At 42.9% G+C, this 19,948-nt stretch overlaps 1 protein-coding gene across 1 annotated transcript in view; it reads right to left on the bottom strand.

The window, feature by feature from the left end:
* Positions 1 to 363: 363 nt before the first annotated feature.
* The window catches only part of LOC137331642 (probable G-protein coupled receptor 139), a 42,789-nt gene continuing 23,204 nt past the window's right edge, over positions 364 to 19,948 (bottom strand). The window contains exons 4-7 of the mRNA XM_067995580.1: positions 2,943 to 3,083; positions 986 to 1,166; positions 599 to 709; positions 364 to 427 (exon numbers count right to left, since the gene is read on the bottom strand). Coding sequence (XP_067851681.1) covers positions 364 to 427; positions 599 to 709; positions 986 to 1,166; positions 2,943 to 3,083 — 497 coding nt within the window. The remainder of the gene's footprint in view (positions 428 to 598; positions 710 to 985; positions 1,167 to 2,942; positions 3,084 to 19,948) is intronic.

Below are 19,948 nucleotides of genomic sequence, written 5' to 3'. Positions count from 1 at the left end.
ACCCTGGGACCTTACTGTCTGTGATTTTACCCAGATTCCCACTGCAGCCCAGACTGAGCCCCACCCTGGGACCTCACTGTCTGTGCGTTTACCCAGTTCCCCATTGGGGACCATCCAGTCCCGGGTCACCGGCGGAATCAGCGCTGGGGGACCGGGTGACTGATCCTCGTGACCCTGTCGCTGGGCCTCTGACGTCACAATGGGAGACGGCGCTCGCTCAGCTCGAGCCGGAAACCGTTAAAGGGCCGTTAGGATTTAAACCTGGAGCGGGGCCGGTTAAAGGGGAGGGACCGGGAATCGGCCAAAAATGTCCAGACAATGAGACCAATAATGTTTATAAACTGAAATGATCAAATTCCGCTCTCAATCCGGGTCTGGATTGCCACAGCGATTCCAGGTGTCTCCTGCCGTTTGATCCCTCGACAGCCTGAAACAGATTAAAGATTAAACAGGAAATAATCAGAATGCACATCAGTATAAGTAACAGGGAGACTCGAGCTAATATTTCAATCATAATTACAGACAAGTATCACCATAAAAGGGACTGAATCCCATTGATATTTTATTCATTACATTATGCATTAACACAAATACTCACCCGATCCACTCCAGACTCTCGCGGGTCAGTATGAGGGAGCGGAGAGCGGGGACAGGTCGGTCTGTGAAGGAGTTTAATCTCAGGGACAGAAACGTCAGTGACCGGTTTGTCCTGAGGCCAGAGACGAGATCAATTAGTACAAGAATCTGTGAAACCCACACGATCCAGTCTGGGGACCATGGAGAGAGAAATAACAGGAATCAGGGTAAATCCCCAGTGTTCATTAATAACAGTATTACTGATATTAATAAACACTACTTTACTTTTAGTAACATTGACACTAATAATGTACAGTGTTTGTTCATAACAATATTACTGATGCTAATAATAATGTAGTGTTAGGCATCCAGTTATTAAAAACACAATCTCACACAGTCTGGTACTTACTGCAGTTTCTGTATTTTACAGTCCGGGTTCCTCAGAGCTGCAGACAGCAGTTTCACTCCTGAATCTCCCTGATTATTTTTATCCAAGAACAGAACCGTCAATGACCGGTTGGTATTCAGAGCGGAGGCGAGATCCTCTGCAAAAGATTCTGTGCGACCGTAATAATTCAGCCTGGGGATCACTGAGAGTGAAAGCGAGAGCGAGACATATAACGAGACAGAGAGAGAAATAACAGGAATCAGGATAAACCACCTGTGTTTATTAATAACACTGTCACTGATACTAATAATAATGTGCAGTGTTAATTAATAACACATTAATAGCATTATTACTGATAATAATAATGTGCAGTGTTTATTAACACTATTACTCATACTAATAATGTACAGTGTTTATTAATAACAGTATTACTGATACTAAAGGTGACATGAGGAAGATGAACCAAAGGTGACATGAGGAAACACTTTTTTACACAGCGAGTGTTTAGGATCTGGAATGCACTGCCCGAGGGGGTGGTGGAGGCAGATTAAATCATGGCCTTCAAAGGGGAACTGGATAAGTACTTGGAGGTAAAAACAATTGCAGAGCTTCGGGGAAAGGGCGGGGGAGTGGGACTGGCTGGATTGCTCTTGCATAGAAACCGACGTGGAATCGCAAGCTGTATTTTGCTCTTTGTTACTGAATGTTTGGTGTTTCTGCTTCCCTCTCCTACACACGTTGACAGTCCGGTGGCTGAGGCTTGCCCCTAAACCTCAGCAAGAGGGTGGGATGCTCTGACATACAGACTGCTGTAGTTAGTGTCGGCCGACGTGCAAGAAACAGTGAGAAGGAGCCTCTTCAGTGGACGTATCTTGGGCAGTGAGAAAAACAGCAATAAATGTCATTTATTGCAATTAAATTATCAGACTCTTTCAGTGACCTGTATTTACTGATCCGATAATGATTGTCAAATCCCTACTTGTTCAGAGGATCTATTTTAGATACTCCGATCCTGTTATCCTTTGTCACAGTTGTGTAAAATCTGCTTCTTTCTGGTTTAACTGAAATGTTTGTTTTCTTTCATTACTGAGCAACAACACAATCCAAGTCTGTTCTATAATTTGCCTAACAGTTATAGATAAATAAACAGTTACCTCACACCCGGCATTTGTATAGTGCGGGTGCCAGTCACTGGAGCCTTTCACACAGAATGTCGCAGCTCTGTAGATCGAGCTGTTATATTATATCGCAGAATTCGATGACATGAGCCAGCACTGCACAGCCAATTGGGGTCAGTCTTAATGCTTTGTGTGGGTTCCAGTCTCCAAATACATTTTTTTCCACAGCTCCTACTGTGGCCCGTGTTAGTGCTTTATTCTGAGACTCAAACAGGTAGTGAAATGTGTTCAGGAGGTCCCTTTTACCAGTAAAACTCCCTGTATTTCCAATCTGCCTTCAACCATCTCCTTCAACAAGTCAGTAACTCGTCAGGTGGTTTGATGAAGAAATGGACCCAGAATCTCCTTCAGGTGCTGAGCTGACTGTGTGGAGAGGAGAGACCAGCAACAAAATGGAGAAATATCTCAAACCGCCTATCTTCCTTGCTGTGGGCTTCACTGAGGCGTTTCCGGTTGTCACCTGGATCTGGAGTCAGGAATTGTGGGAGGCCAGCTGCAAACTCTTGGATGGTGACATGCGGGAATGTGTACACCACGGTCTGGGCAGAATGATCTCTCTCCAAAAGTTACATCATGAACCTAGACAGGAACTGGGAAGGTTGCAGATTGTACTTGTACTCAAATCTTTATTTCTAAACACAATATTCTACTCGGAGACTCATGTGAAGGCCATCTCACCGATCTTCAGTAACACATTATGGGGGCTTTCAATCTCTCGGCCATGGTTTTACAGAATACTATAAATATAATAGGAATATAGTTGGGTGATGGTCTTTCTCTCCACTTTTCATGGCCACGGCCTCTTGCCAACATTTCATGTTCCACAAGTGTCCAACGTCGAACAATAGAAATGACCGTTAGCTCAACGAATCGATCAACCAGCTGGGAAATCAATGTTTCAGTTTGTTCCCGGAATGTTTCCTTGTGTTTCTGTTGAACATCTTCAATTAGAGTAGAAAAAAGTGGTTTTCAATGTCAGCTGTATTGAGATAAAACAACTTCTCAATATCATTGTACTATTTGGTAAAATGTTGCAAGACTTCATTAACAGGTTCATTAGAGGAGAGTGTAGGAAATGAAAACAACGTTAATGGAAACCTCGCTTGAAGGTAACCAATGGCTGTGAAAAGTTTCAAATCCTCACTTGATTCCAATATTTATTGAACATGGAGACATCTATGGAGGTGATATTTTCCCTCTGATGGTTATAGCTATCAGCCCTGCCTTGTATTGTAGACCTTTCTTTACAAATCCACCCATGATTCTGGTTATACAGCAGTAGAGGTTCTAGTGGATCGATCTTTGAAACCGTCAGTGGTGCTTACCTGCTGCAGAAATGGCAAATAGAGTGTTGGGTATCAGTGGGAGCGGGACAGACTGTGAATGGACAGAAGTTCGACTGTTACTCTATCAGGCCTAGGGCAGGTTATCTGGGGTAATGTGTGCAATGGGAGAGAGACAGACTGTGAATGGACAGAAGTTCGACTGTTACTCTATCAGGCCTAGGGCAGGTTATCTGGGGTAATGTGTGCAATGGGAGAGAGACAGACTGTGAATGGACAGAAGTTCCACTATTACTCTATCAGGCCTAGGGCAGGTTATCTGGGGTAATGTGTGCAACGGGAGAGGGTACAGACTGTGAATGTTATTGTATCAGGCCCAGGGCAGGTTATCTGGGGTGTTGTGCGCACTGGGAGGGGGACAGACTCTGAATGGACAGAATTTCCACTGTTATTGTAACAGGCATTGAACAGGTTACCTGGGGTATTGTGTCTAGTCGACTGAACAGGATGAATAATTTGACACAGAGGGAGATGAGAACAGTGATTACATGTCAGGAATTAAGGCTGAGGAAAGCGCATAGGAGTTGGATTTGTTTTATTTGGGGAAGAGTCTCAATTATTGAAATATCTGAACGGAGTTCACAAAATTAATGCAGGAAAGACACTTGAGTGACCCCAATTAATTAATAACGGAGAAAACTGAAATGGGGATGTCGGGATCAAGAAGGGAATTCAGAATAATAGAGCGGAAGTGTTAATTATTGACATGCGATTTGTGCCAAATTATGTTATTGGGTTCAGGAGCACGTATCAATCAGGAAATTTCTTAGAATTATTTATAAGGGAGCAAGCTTAGGAAGGGGAGAGCTTTTTGTAAAGCATGGTGTGCGATGTGCATCTCAGTAAATAAAAGCTTGTGAACAACAGACGACTTGGTTTCAGTATCCAATCCTTCACCGCCTGAATATTCTGATGTAGCAGGGGGTACCAGGGAAGGACACTAAAGGGGCAGTGTAAGTGGGGTGAAAAGATAATTTGAATGTGTTTCTGTAGATACACTGAGAGGAGTAGTAGGTGGCGTCCTCTGGAACAGGGACAGGCTTATTTGGGATAGATGGGCTTTTCCTGTCCCTAAACATTCTCCTGTTGTATTGTGTTTTATAAAATGCGAAGAGTTTTTAAGTGGTTATACACATACGGAAACTGGATGTATACTTTTATTTAACAACCCTGGCATATCATCGATCAGTGTAATATTGGAACTGAAAACATTCGGAGTTCTTTTCAATTGTTTTGCCAATAATTACACCCCATTGTTACATTTTAATATATGAGATTCAGATACTGCAGCTTTGGAAATTACAAAAATGTTTCTGCTAGGGAGCAAATTGGCAAGTAAGGGGCTCCATAATTAAGAAATATATAATATATATATATATATTTTTCTCAGGGTGTGGAAGCGTCAATGGCAAGGTAGCCACTTATTTCTCAGTGTATTAGGATCCTGCTTGGTGTGTATGGCCGTTCAGACTGTATCAGGATCCTGCCAGTTCTGTTTGCGGTTTCACAGTGTACCAGGATCGTGCCAGGTGTGTATGGCGTTTCAGCCCCATGCTGCCAATGAATCTGTGTAAAAAAAATGGCAATCGAGAAAATAAGGAGACTAATGACAGACAAATCTCCAGGACGTGATGGTCCCCACCCCAAGGTAATAAAAGTAATAGATGAGGTAATTGTAGATGCTTTAGCCATGATCTTCCACATCTCGCTTGATTCGGAAAATGTCCTCTTGGATTGGAAAATTGCAAGCCATTATTTAAGAAGGGCGGGAGAGATACACGAGGAAATTATAGGTCTAATTGTGTTGCGTCTGTTGTGGGGAAGTTCAAAGAACCTGTTATTAGGGACAGGGTTACTGAGCCCTTCGACGAACATGAACTGATCAGATATAGCAAGCATGGCTTTTTAAAGTGTAAGTCACGTCTAACAAACCTAATTAAATCTTTTGACGATGTAAGCAACGTGGTGGATAAGGGAACGTCTGTTGATGTTATTTATATGGAATTCTAGAGGGCATTCGGCAAGGTTCCACACAACAGAATGTTAATAAAAAATGAGAGCACATGGAATTGGAGGCAACCTATTGACACGGATAGGGATTTGGTTAAGAAGTAGGAGATAGAGATATTATGATTATGTATTCAAATTGGCAAGATGTGACTAGGGGTGTCTACCAGAAATTTCTATGGGGGCTGCAGCTTTTCACTTTATTTATAAATGACTTCGATGAAGGAATGGAGAGATATACATCCAAGTTTGCTGACGACGCCAAATTAGGTGGGAACGTAAATAATGTAGATAGGAGCTGAAATGTGCAAAAGGATATTGATAAATAATTGCGTGGACAAACTGTGGCAGGTGGCGTTCAACGTGGAGAAATGTGAGGACATTCACTTTGGACCTAATATACATATATATATATGTAAATCAGAATATTTTCTAACTGGTGAGGAGCTTGGAACTGTGTAGCAGCAGAGAGATGTAGGGATCAAAGTACATAAATCATTAAAATCTAGTACACAGGTACACAAGATAATTGAAAAGGCGAATGGAATCTCAAGGGGGTTGAAATACAAAGGGGTGTTATATAAAACTCAGGTTAGACTGCAACTGGAGCACTGCATTCAGTTCTGGACACCGCAAATCAGGAAGGACATACTGGCCTTGCGGGGCGGGGGTGCAGTGCAGATTCACTGGAATGATACCGGGGCTATAAGGGTTAAATTTTGAGGACAAGCTCCTTATACAAGTCTTGTATTCCCTTAAATATAGAACATTAAAGGGTGATCTGATGGACGTGTTCAAGATGATTAAAGGAGTTGATAGGGTAGATGGAGAGAAACTATTTATTCTCGTGGGATTTTCTGGAACAAGGAGGCATAACCTTTAAATTAGAGCTAGGCCTTTCAGAGCTGTTGCCAGGAAACACTTCTTTATACAAAGGCTATTGGAAATTTGGAACTTTTTCCGCAAAAAAAGCTGTAGAGGCGAAGTTAATTGAAAATGTTAAAACTGAGATTGATAGATTTTTGTTAGGCGAGTTTATTAAGGGTTAGGGAACCAAGACGGGTAGAATGAGTGAAGACACAGATTAGCCACGGTCCAATAAAATGGCGAAACAGACTCGAGGGGCTACTTCTGTTCCTATGTTCCTATAAACATCACATACACACCCAGTCTTCAATATAAACTTCACACTGATTCATACACACCCACACTTCATATGGAAACCTCGCACTCATATATATATATATATATATATATATATACTCCCATATTTTATAAAGCAAAAGCGCAGTCATGTACACGGGCCGAGTTTATAAATTCCATGGATCCTGTTTGCAGTTCTCACCAAAATCTGCTCACTGAACGGTTAACTGTTTCCAGACACTGTTCGTATTGCTTTGTATATTAAGCATTGGGTTTGCTGCCGTCCGCTGAGAGCAGGCCATGAATCCGAGCGCGATATCGGCCCGAGCGTTGAATGCTGCTTCTGACGGATGTCTCCGTCTCCAGGAGCTGGTAGTGATTAGAAAGGTCTTGTGTCACACGAAGTGTCTGAACAGCCCATAGATTAATGAAGGTCATCAGTGCAGTGCCTAAACCTCGAGGTTCAATAATAGCATGCCTGACATCAACTTAAAAGGCGTTGTTTTCGAAATATGTTGTGGTCAGAGTTTCTTTTTGGACGTCACTGAGGCTACATCATTCAAGATGGCATCTTTTCTTTGCTGCATCACAATAAAATTTGGCTGATTAGTTCCTCAGTGTCAAAGGGTGAATTGCATGATCCCCTCATTTATTTCATGTAAGAACCAAACACAAACACACGTTTACATTCAGATGGCCACAGAGATAAACACAGCAAGATACACAGGCAGTCTCTGGAAACCATAGGGAAATAGGCAAGAGAAATTGATGAGTAAAAAGTGGCCTCACATTCATCAAACTAACCTGATCTGCTCTAAGGCAACCGATAGATATCAACGAGAGAGCTGGCGAGATTTGGCACCGTGGCTTAGTTAAAGAAATAACTTGTTTAATAAATCGGATTTAGATCCCGGGTTCGACTCCCAGCGAGACTTTCGTTTGTCTTACTTTCCGTAGTGATACTTACTAATTTGTGAATTGAAGTAAAAAAAAATCCGACGGCGTTATTTGTCTGAGTTCAGGAGCCAACAAGGAACGGATTCCAGAATTGCAGCGCAGAAGTGCTCCTCCATACTGCTGACACGCAGAATGTATCCGGAACACATTTTGTGGATTCTGGTCTTGGGGGCTGATTGTAAGAACTTCTTTATTTATAACCAGCAACCCACCTCCCACTCAAGGGTGCGAAGCGAAGCTGGTTTCAGAGCAGTTTTCGATGTTCAGCTTTTGTCCGCAATGTGCAAATAGTAGAAACTCTTTTAAAGCACATCTTAGTGTCAATAAGAATATTAGACATGGGTAGTTGGGATGGAACCATCTCTTACAATAAGTACAAATGGTAATGAATTATAAAATGAAACAGCCGTTCTAAACTTTCAGTCTCTCCGTCATTTTCTCGGTGAGTGGGTGAAAACCAACAGAACAAGGCAGAACAAAGGGCGAATCAGTTTATGTTGTTTCCTTTTCCTTCGGGCGAGAACAGTTGAAGAGAATGATTTCTGTTTGCTGCTGGACAAATAAATGGAATGAGCGGTGCATCTGATCCCCATGATACCCAATGAAGCATCCAATTATATATCTGATGTAGGTGGTGGAAAGACTTTGGGGAGTCAGGAGGTGAGTCGCTTGCCACAGAATACCCAGCTTCAGACCTGCTCTTGTAGCCACAGTATTTATTTGGCTGGTCGAGTTAAGTTTCTGGTCAATGGTGATCCCCAGATGTTGATGATGCGGGAGTAGGCAATGATAATGCCGTTGAATGTCAAAGGGATGTGGTTAGACTGTGTATTGTTGGAGATGGTCATTGCCTGGCACTTGCCTGGCGCAAATGTTAATTGCCACTTATCAGCCCAAGCCTGGATGTTGTCCAGGTCTTGCTGCATTCGGGCACGGACTACGTCATTATCTGAGGGGCTGTGAATGGAACTGTAAACTGTGCAATCGTCCGCGAACTTCCCGATTTCTGACCTTATGATGGAGGGTAGGTCATTGATGAAGCAGCTGGAGATGGTTGGGCCTCAGACACTGTCCTGAGGAAATCCTGCAGCAATGTCCTGCGGCTGAGATGATTGGCTTCCTACAACCACTACCATCTTCCTTTGTGCTAGGTATAACTCCAGCCACTGGAAAGTTTCCCCCCTGATTCCCATTGACTTCAATTTACGAGGGCTCCTTGGTGCCACACTCCACTCGGTCAAATGCTGCCTTGATGTTAAGGGCATTCACTCTCACCTCACTTCTGGAATTCAGCTCTTTTGTCCATGTTTCGACCAAGGCTGTAATGCGGTCTGCAGCCGAGTGGTCTTGGCAGAACCCAAACTGAGCATCGGTGAGCAGGTTATTGGTGAGTAAATGCCGCCTGATAGCACTGTCGATGACACCTTCCATTACTTTGCTGATGATTGAGAGCAGACTGCTGGGGCAGTAATTGGCCAAATTGGATTTGTCCTGCTTTTTGTGGACAGGACATACCTGGGCAGTTTTCCACATTGTTTGCTAAATATCAGTGTTGTTACTGTACTGGAATAATTTGGCTAAAGGAGCGGCTAGTTCTGGAGCGCAAGTGTTCAGAACTAAAGCCTGGATGTTGTCGGGGCCCGTAGCCTTTGTTGTATCCACTGCACTCAGCCGCTTCATGATATCACGTGGAATTAATCGAATTGGCTGAAGACTGGCTTCTGTGATGGTGGGGATATCGGGAGGAGGCCGAGTTGAATCATCTACTCGGCACTTCAGAAGTCCAGAAGCATAAAGAATAACAGATATATCCTGATGATGTCAAATAGAGATGAGAGAATTTTGTCGATGTGTAGAATCATAGAACCATATGTGCCGTCTCTATGAAGGATCTGTCCAAATTAGCCCCACTCCCCAGCTTGTTCTCCGTAGCCCTGCAGGTTATTTCTTTTTAAGTACATGTTCAATTGCCTTTGGAAAGTTTCTATCGAGTCTGATACCAACACAATTTCATGAAGTGCGTTCCAGATCTTAACAACCCTTAGTGTGAAAAAACTCCTAATTTCCCCTCTCGTTCGTTTGTCAATTATTTTAATTTTATGACCTCTGGTTCTGACCCACTTACCAGAGGAAACAGTTTCTCCTTACTTGCTCCATCAAAACCCCTCACAGATGTGAATACTTCTATTAGGTCCCTTGTTAACCTTCTCTGCACTAAGGAGAGCAATCGCAGCTTCTCCAATCTCTCCACATAACTGAAGTCCCTCATCCCTGATATCATCCTGGTAAACCTCCTCTGATCCATCTCCAAGGCCTTGACACCCTTCCTAAAGTGTGGTGTCCAGAATTATTCACAATATTCCAGCTGAGGCCTAACCAGTGATTTCTAAAGTATTAGCATGACTTCCTTGTTTTTGTATTCAACGTCCCTATTTAAGAAACATAAGAAATAGGAGCATGAGTAGGGCATACGGCCCCTCGAGCCTGCTCCACCATTCAATAAGATAATGGCTGATCTTCTACCTCAACTCCACTTTCACGCCCGATCCCCTTATCCCTTGATTCACTTGGTGTCCAAAAATCTATCGATCTCAGTCTTGAATATTCTCAACGACTCAGCATCCGCAGCACAATGGGGTAGAGAATTCCAAATATTCACGACCCTCTGAGTGAAGAAATTCCTCCTCATTTCAGCCTTAAATGCCCGACCCCATATCCTGAGACTATGTCGCCTAGTTCTTGGCTCTCCAGCCATGGGTAACATCCTCTCAGAAACGACCCTTTCAAGACCAAAGCTGAGTGTCCCGTATACTTAATGAACCATATTATCAAATTGTCCTGCCACCTTCAAAGATTTGTGAATATGCATCCCCAGGTCCCTCTGCTCTTGCTCCCCCTCAAAACAGTACCATTTAGTTCAAACTGCCTCTCCATGTTGTTCCTCCCAAACTGAGTTATTTCACACTTATCGGCATTAAGTTGCACTTGCTATGTGTCTGCCCGTTTCACCCGTCTGTCTATGTTTTCCTGAAGTCTGCTGCTATCTTGCTCACCAATTAGGATATGGGCAGCAGAGACTTAGATGAGCTCAAGTTTATGGAGGGTGGAAAATGGGAGGAAGGCCAGGAAAGCATTGGAATATTCGAGTCTGGAGGTAGAAAAGGCATGGATGAGGGTTTCAGCAGCAGATAAGCTGAGGCAGGGGTATGGACAGGCGATGTTATGAAGGTGGATGTAGACTGCCTTGGTTATGGAGCGGGTATGTTGTCACAAGCTCATCTCAGGGTTAAATAAGGCACCAAGGTTACGAACGGTCTGGATCAACTTCAGACAGTGGCCGGGGAGAGGGATGAAGCCACTGGCTCTGGAACGGAGTTTGTCGTAGGGTTGAAAACCATTCGCTTCAGTCTTCCCAATATATAGTTGGAGGAGATCTATTGCACTACCTCATTCCACCCTGACTATTACTTCGTCAAATAACTCAATCAGGTTAGTCAGATACGATTTACCTTAAACAAATCCGTGCTGGCTTCCCTTATTAACCCATGCTTCTCAAAGTTAGAATTAATTTTGTCCTTGAAAATGGTCTCTCGCAGTTTTCCCAGCATCGAAGTTAGATTGATCGATCATAACATAAGAACATAAAAAATAGGAGCAGGAGTAGGCCATACGACCCCTCGAGCCAGCTCCGTCATTCAATCATATCATGGCTGATCTTCAACCTTAACTCCACTTTCTTGACCGATCGCCTTATTCCTTGGTTCCTCTCGAGTCCAAAAATCTATCCAACGCAGCCTTCAATAGACTCAACGACTCAACATCCACTGCCCTCTTGAGTAGAGAATTCCAAAGATTCACAAACCTTTGATTGGTGAAATTCCTTCTCATCGCAGTCTTAAATGGCCGACCCCTTTTCTTGCGACGATGCCGGCTAGTTCTAGACTCTCCAGCCAGGGGAAACAACCTTTCAGCATCTACCCTGTCAAGCCCCCTCAGAACCTTATAAGTTTCAATGAGATCATCTCTCATTCTTCTAAATTCCAGAGAATATAGACCCATTTTCTGAGTGTAGCAGACACAGAGCGAACAGCTTGAGAGTTTGGTAAGTGTGGGAGTTTAAGAGTGAATCGCTTTTAAAATCTAGTGTGAATGAACTGTTAAAGTTCAATTTTAAACGTTAATTTTTTAAGTATCTGTCAGGCTTAAGCAGAGACAAACAAGCAAGCTCTCCTACTGCAGAGCTGCTGTAGTTAGTTAATTGGTTAGCAAGATTAAACTGGATCCTGAATCAGTAGCAGAGCAGGGCTGACTCATCTGAGTCAAAAACAGTAGAAATACAGGGGCTTGTGAGTGCAACCAGCACAGGGTGAACAGCTTCAGAGGTTGGTAAGTGTGGGAGTTCGGTGAAGTGGTGGATGGAGATGCTGATTCGCCTTGATTTTCCTAACTTGTTCTGCAGAGCGGCGGCGGACCTGAGCAGCAGAAGTTCGAGAGCGGGGATAAAAGCAGCAGACCTGCAACAAGAGAACACTGCAGTGTGACTCACAGGTGAGACAGGTAAGTGATTGGTAGTGACTGTGGGCTAAGATTCAAGTTAACATGGAGCATATAACTAAATTTTAACAATTAAACTTAATTTAATTAATCTAAAATTAAACAAGGTAAATAATTTGATTAACACTAAATTAATTAAATACAATAATGGGAGAACAGGAAATGTGTTGCTGCTGCAATATGTCAGAGCTTGTGGACATTTTGTCCAGGGCGACGACAGCCCTGTCTGCAGCTCGAGGAACTTCGGCTCCGAGTTGAGGAGCTGGAGTTCGAGCTGTGGACATTGCGAGATATCAGGGAGGGAGAAAGCTACCTGGACATTTTGCTTCAGGACACAACCATACCCCTTAGATTAAATACTTCAAAATTGACACGTGGTCATGGACAGGAAGGTTTGACTGCGAGTGAGGCAGGCACGGGGATCCAGCAGTTAGTATTGAAGGAGCCTCAGTCCCTGCGCTAGTCCAATAGATTTGAGGTTCTTGCAACCCTTGTGGACAAGTGCGGGGACTGCGGGGAGGACAAGCAAACTGACCACGGCACCGTGGAACACAAAGCCGTTCAATTCGGGGGAGTGAAAAGGAAGGTGGTTGTAGTTGGCGACAGTATAGTTAGGGGGATAGACACTGTTCACTGCAGCCAGAGTCCCGAAGGTTATGTTGCCCACCCGGTGCCAAGGTTAAGGACATCTCCTCCGGGCTGGAGAAGAAATTGAAGTGAAAGGGGAAGGATCCAGTTGTCGTGGTCCACGTATGTACCAACGACATAGGTAGGACTAAGAATAAGGTTCTGCTAAGAGAGCTTGAGCAGCTCAGGACTAAATTAAAAAGCAGAAACACAAAGGTGATGATCTCTGGATTATTACCTGAGCCACGAGCAAATTGGCACAGGGTCAATAGGATCAGGAAGATGAATGCGTGGCTTAAAGATTGTTTTGGAGAACTGGGTTTCGATTCGTGGGGCAATGGCACCAGTACTAACAACAGTTGGGACGGACTACACCTGAACCATGCTGGGATCAGAGTTCTAGCGAATCGAATAACTAGGGAGGTCGATCGTGCTTTAAACTAAATAAGCGGGGGAGGGGAGGGTCCCGATGGAGGGAAGTCTAGAATGCTAAAGAGAAAAGACAAAGAAGCAGCGCTGGAAAGTAATTGGGGTAAGGAAAACCCGATTGTGTCAGGAAGGGACAGAGGGTACCAACAAAAGACAAAAAATAGGGTCTGAGTCAGAAAAAATGGTCATAAGACAAATAGGATCATAGTACACAAAATATCAAGATGTCTAAAAATGTTAAAAAGATAAATCTAAAGGCATTGTATCTGAAAGCACAAAGCGTTTGTAATAAGTTAGACGAATTAACAGCTCAAATAGATGTAAATGGATATGATATAATAGCAATAACAGAGACATCGCTACAGGGTGACCAAGGCTGGGAACTGAGTATCCAAGGTTAATTGATATTTAGGAAGGACAGGCAAAAAGGAAAAAGTGGTGGGGTGGCGTTGTTAATAAAGGATGAACTCAAAGCATTAGTGAGAAAGGATAATGGCTCAGAAAATCAAGATGTAGAATCAGTCTGGGTGGAGTTAAGATGCACCAAGGGGCAGAAAACACTGGTAGGAGTTGTGTATAGGACTCCAAACAGTAGTGATAATGTAGGGGATGGGATCAAACAGGAAATTAGAGATCCATGTAACAAGGGTACTACAGTAATCATCGGTGACTTTGATCTGCATGTAGACTGGCCAAACCAAATTAGCAAAAATACTGTGGAGGATGAATTCCTCGAATACTTACGAGATGTTTTTTTAGACCAGTACGTTGAGGAACCAACCAGGGAACAGGCTATCCTAGATTGGGTATTGTGCAATGAGAAGGGGTGAATTAATAATCTTGTTTTTCTTGGTCCTTTAGGGAAGAGTAACGATGACATGCTAGAATTCTTCATTAAGATGGAATGTGAAGCAGTCCACTCCGAAACTAGGGTCATAAATCTAAACAAAGGAAACTACAAAGTTATGAGGAGTGAGTTGGCGATGATAGATTTGGAAGCTTCATTAAAAGACATGACGGTGGATAGGCAATGGCTAACATTTAAGGAACAAATACGTGAATTGCAACAATTATACATTCCTTTCTGGCGCAAAAAAACACAAACGAAAATGCGGCCCAAACATGGCAAACAAAAGAAATTAAGGATAGTGTTATATCCAAAGATGAGTCATGTCATGTTATCAAAATAAGTAGCAAGCCTGAGGATTGGGAGCAGTTTAGAAATCAGCAAATAGGACCAAGAGATTGATTAAGAGGGGACAAATAGAGAATGAGAGTAAACTTGCAAGGAACATAAAAGTGGACTGTAAAAGCTCCTACAAGTATGTAAAAAGAAAAGGATTAGTGAAGACAAATGTAGGTCCCTTACAGTCAGAAACGGGGGAATTTATAATGGGGAACAGGGAAATGGCAGAACAATTAAACAAATACTTTGTTTCTGTCTTCACGGAAGAGGACACAAATAACTTCTCAGAAATGCTAAGGAATCAAGGGACTAGTGAGAAGAAGGAATTGAAGGAAATTAATATTACTAAAAAAATAGTGCTGGAGTAATTAATGGGACTGAAATCCAATAAATCCCCAGGACCTGATAATCTGCATGCCAGAGTACTAAAAGAGGTAGCCATGGAAATAATGGATGCATTGGTTGTCATGTTCCAAAATTCTATAGATTATGGAACAGTTCCTGAAGAATGGAGGGTGGCAAATGTAACCCCACTATTTGAAAATGGAGGGAGAGACAAAACAGGGAACTACAGACCGGTTAGACTAACATCAGTAGAAGAGAAAATGCTAGCTTCCATGATAAAGGATGTGATAACAGGACACTTGGAAAATATCAACGGGATTCGTCAAAGCCACCATGGATTTATGAAAGGGAAATTATGTTTGACAAACCTATTGGGGATTTTTGAGGATGTAAATGGTAGAATAGATAAGGGAGAACCAGTGGATGTGGTGCATTTGGATTTTCAGATGGCATTTGATAAAGTCCCACATATGAGGTTAGTGTGTAAAATGAAAGCACATGGGATTGGTGGTAATCTACTGGCATAGATTGAAAACTGGCTGGCAGACAGGAAACAGAGAGTAGGAAGAAATGGGTCTTTCTCGGGGTGGCAGGCAGTGACTATCGGGTACCGCAGGGATCAATGCTTGGGCCCAGCTATTCACAATATATATCAATGATTTGGATAAGGGAACCAAATGTAATATTTCCAAGTTTCCTGACGGCACAAAACTAGATGGAATCTTGAGTTGTGTGGAGGATGCAAAGAGGCTTTAAGGCGATTTAGACAAGTTGAGTGAGTGGGTAAATACATGACATGGATAAATGTGAAATTATCCCCTTCGGAGGGAAAAACAGAAAGGCAGAGTATTATTTAAATGGTGATAGATTGGGAAATGTTGATGTACAAAGGGACCTGGGTGTCCTTGTACACCAGTCACTGAAAGCAAACATGCAGGTGCAGCAAGCAGTTAGGAAGGCAAATGATATGTTGGCCTTCATTGCAAGAGGATTTGTGTACAGGAGCAAGGATGTCTTACTGCAGTTATACAGGGCATTGGTGAGACCACAGCTGGAGTATTGTGTGCAGTTTTGGTCTCCTTACCTAAGAAAGGATAAACTTGCCATAGAGGGAGTGCAGCGAGGGTTCACCAGACTGATCCCTGGGATGGCAGGACTGTCATATGAGGAGAGATTGGTTCGACTCGGCCTGTTTCACTCGAGTTTTGAAGAATGAGAGGTGATCTCATTGAAACATATAAAGTTCTGACAGGGCTAGACAAACTGGATGCAAGGAGGATGTTTCCCCTGGCTGGAGGGTCCAGAACGAGGGGTCACAGTCTCAGGATACGGGGTAGGACACTTAGGACTGAGATGAGGAGAAATTTCTTCACTCAAAGGGTGGTGAACCTGTGGAATTCCCTACCACAGAACATATTTAAGAAGGAGCTAGTTAGATTTCCAGACACAAAAGGCATCAATGGGTATTGGGAGAGTGCGGGAATATGATATTGAGATGGAGGATCAACCATGATCATATTAAATGGTGTAGCATGCTCGGAGTGCCGAATGGCCTACTCTTGCGTCTATTTTCTATGTTTCTGTGTTTCTGGTCAACCTTTCCTCATAAGAAAACCCTCTTGTCCCAGGAATTAATCTAGTGGACCTTCATTGCATCGCCTCTAAGGCAAGTGTGTCCTTCCTTAGGTAAGGAGACCAAAACTCTATGCAGTACTCCAGTTAAGGTCTCACCAACGCCCTATACAATTGCAGTAAGACTTCCTTACTCTTGTACTCCAAACAACTTGCAGTAAAGGACAACATGCCATTTGCTTTCCTAATTGCCTGCTGTACATGCATGCTAACGTTTTGTGTTTCTTTTACCAGGACATCTAAGTCTTTCTTGACACCAACATATAATAGCTTCTCACCATTTAAAACAAAATTCTGTTTTTCTATTCTTCCTACCAAAATGAATAACCTCACATTTCCCAACATTTTAATCCATCTGACACCTTCTTGCCAATTCACTTAACCTGTCTATATCCCTTTGCAGACTCTTTGTGTCCTCCTTAATGCTTACTTTCCCACCAAGCTTTGTATCACCAGCATATTTGGATACATTACACTTGGTCCCTTCATACAAGTCATTATAGATTGCAAATAGCTGAGGCCCAAGCACTGATCCTTGTGGCACCACACCAGTTATAGCCTGACAACCTGAAAATGACCCGTTTATCCCTACTCTCTCTTTTCTGTCCTTTAACCAATCCTATATCCTTGCTAATAGGTTATCCCCCAACCACATGAGCCCTTATCTTGTGTTACAACCTTTTATGTAGCACCTTATCAAATGCCTTTTGGAAATCCTTATATACTACAACCACTGGTTCCCCTGTATCTACCCTGCTAGTTACCTCATTAAAAGTCTAATACATTTGTTAAACACGGTTTCCCCTTCTTAAAGCCACGTTGACTCTGTCTAGTCATATTATGTTTTTCTAAGTGTCCTGTTACCGCTTCCTTAATAATGGATTCCAGCATCTTCCCACGACTGATATCAGGTTAACTGGCCTGTAGTTCCCTATTTTCTCTCTCCGTCCTTTCTTAAATCGCGGGGTCACATTTGTTACCTTCCAATCCGCTGGGACCGTTCTAGAATCTTGGGAATTTTGGAAGGTCATAACTGATGCATCCATTGCCTCTGCAGCCACATCTTTTAGAACCCTCGGATGTAGGCCATCGGGTCCAGGGGATTTATTGGCTTTTAGTCCCGTTAGTTCCTCAAGTACTTTTTCTCTACTGATAATAATTACTTCAAGTTCCTCACTGTCATTAGCCTCTTGGTCCCCCACTATTTCTGGTATGCTTTTTTCTTCTACTGTGAAGACAGATACAAAATATCTGTTTAACACATCTGTCATTTCCTGATTCCCCATTATAATTTATCCTGTGACAGCCACCACGTGACCAACGTTTACATTTGCTGCTCCCTTTCTTTTTACATACTTGTGGAAGCTCTTAAAATCCAATTGCATATTTCCTTCCAGTTTATTTTCATCTTCTATTTTCTCCCTTTTCTCATTTTTTTGTTCGTCCTTTGCTAGTTTTTGAACCTTTCCCAAACTTCAGGCTTCCTACTCTTCTTGGCAACATTGCAGACCTCTTCTTTTAATCTAATATATTCTTAACTTCCTTAATTAGTCACAGGCGAATCACTTTTCCCATGGAGTTTTATTTCTCAATGGAATGTAAATTGTTGAGAATATTGAAATATTTATTTAAATGTTTGCCATTGCTTTTCAACTGTCATACAGGTTAATTTAATTTCCCAATTTACCTTAACCAACTCGCCGCTCTTATCTATGTAATTGGCTTCATTCAAGTTTAGGACTCTAGTGTCGGACTTAAGTATGTGACTTTCAAACTCAAGGTGAAATTTAAACATATTTTGATCATTCTTCCCCAGAAGATCATTTACTGTTTGATTATTAATTAACATGTCTCATTACACAAAACGTTGTTTAAAATAGCCTTTTCCCTAATTGGCCTGTAATTACTCGGTTTATCCCTCTCCCCTCTTTTGAACAGGGGTGTAACATTTGCAATCGCCCAGTCCCCTGACAACACTCCCATATCCAAGGAGGATTGAAAGATTGTGGTCAGAGCTCCTGCTATCCCCATCCTTGATTCCCTCAGCAACCTAGTATGTATCCATCTGGAAAGGGTGACTTGTTAACTTTGAATTATGTCAACTTATTTGGCACCTCCTTTCTGTCTGTTTTTATCCAATCCAATATCTCTACTCCCGCCCTCCTCTACTGCGACATTAACGTCCATCTTTTTTGAAGAGAGATGCAAATATTAATTAAGTATCCCAGTCATGCCCTTTGCCTCCACAAGAAGATTGCCTTTTCTGTCCCTAGTCGGCCCCACCCTTCCTTTAACTATCCTTTTACTTTTTATAAATTTGTAAAAGATTTTTGGGTTCCCTTTTGTGTTACCCATTAATATTTTCTCATACTTTCTCTTTGCCCTGCTCGTATCCGTTTTCAATTTCCCCCTACACTCTGCCTGATTTTCGACTGTTATCTTTACCTGACATTTGTCACAAACCTCCTTTCTCTATTTTACTATAACGTCTATTTCCTTTGTCGTGCAGGGAGCTCTAGCTTTGGACGCTCCATATGTCCCGACGTATGGGAAAGTTGTATGCTACTTTGCCGGGCGAACCCCACTCTGAATTCCCGGCAATGTGACCCCACTGAAATTGAGGCTGTCACAAGTATGTTTCAATTAACATCATAATTGCTGTTTTAAGAGAAAAGATCCAACTGCCATGAAAACGAAACCCAATTCTTCAGTTAGCATTCCCCGTAGCACAAGATTCCACAAGAAAGTGTTCCCGCCTCAGCTTCGAACTGGGGACTATTTCGCATGTTAAGTGATCAGGATAATCACTGCACTCCGGAAACTGTTGCTTGCAAGTTATTATGGGATCAACTCAGAAGAAACCGTATTTGCGGTCGACAAAGGCTTTCAGCACAGCTTTCGATTCCTCTTCAGCGAATTAACTTTTACAAAACAGTATTAATTACACAAAACTCATTAAACTCTGTAAGAAGATGAAAATTGTTACAAACGCCATTAATCAACCGAAAAGATTCTTTTTTCAGACTGAAGGAAATCCTAACATGGTTACCGAGTGACAGTTCAAAGTTTAAAAAGTTCCTTGTGATTTGCATGTGTAGAATCCGTTCTCATTTTGCAGACGGTATTTTAGGAGTTGGTTAAAATGTTAAGGGTTTATGACACTGTGGGCTCGATTTTAGGGTCGGGTTACCTGCGGGTTTCCAGCGGGGGGGCCCCGAAAATCCCGATCTCCGATCACGTGACCGGATTCGGACGAAATCCCGGCCACTTCCGGGTACCGCGCTGACGTGCGGGGCTGCGCGCGAAAGCCCCGCTGGTGGGAATCCCGCAGGCAATTAAAGCCAGCGGGGTTCCACTTGAGAGCACTTAACTTGCTCGTTGTGGTCAGTTAATGAGCTGAAGCAGCTGTCAAAAGAGGAAGTGTGGGATTTTACGTTCAAAGCAGTCAGTTTCCCACACTGGGGGAAACAGGACCCTTCAAACCAGGCGTGTTGCAGCCAGCAGCCTGTGGCAAGTGCCAAGGTGCGCTCCACGGGGGAGAGCCCTCACCCACGCAGGAGGCCACCGCGTCACATAGGGCAAC

Source organism: Heptranchias perlo, chromosome 2, assembly GCF_035084215.1.
Source record: "Heptranchias perlo isolate sHepPer1 chromosome 2, sHepPer1.hap1, whole genome shotgun sequence".
NCBI lineage: Eukaryota > Metazoa > Chordata > Chondrichthyes > Hexanchiformes > Hexanchidae > Heptranchias > Heptranchias perlo.
The sequence above is the reverse complement of the archived record's forward strand: the minus strand, read 5'-3'. Positions and strand labels throughout refer to the sequence as shown.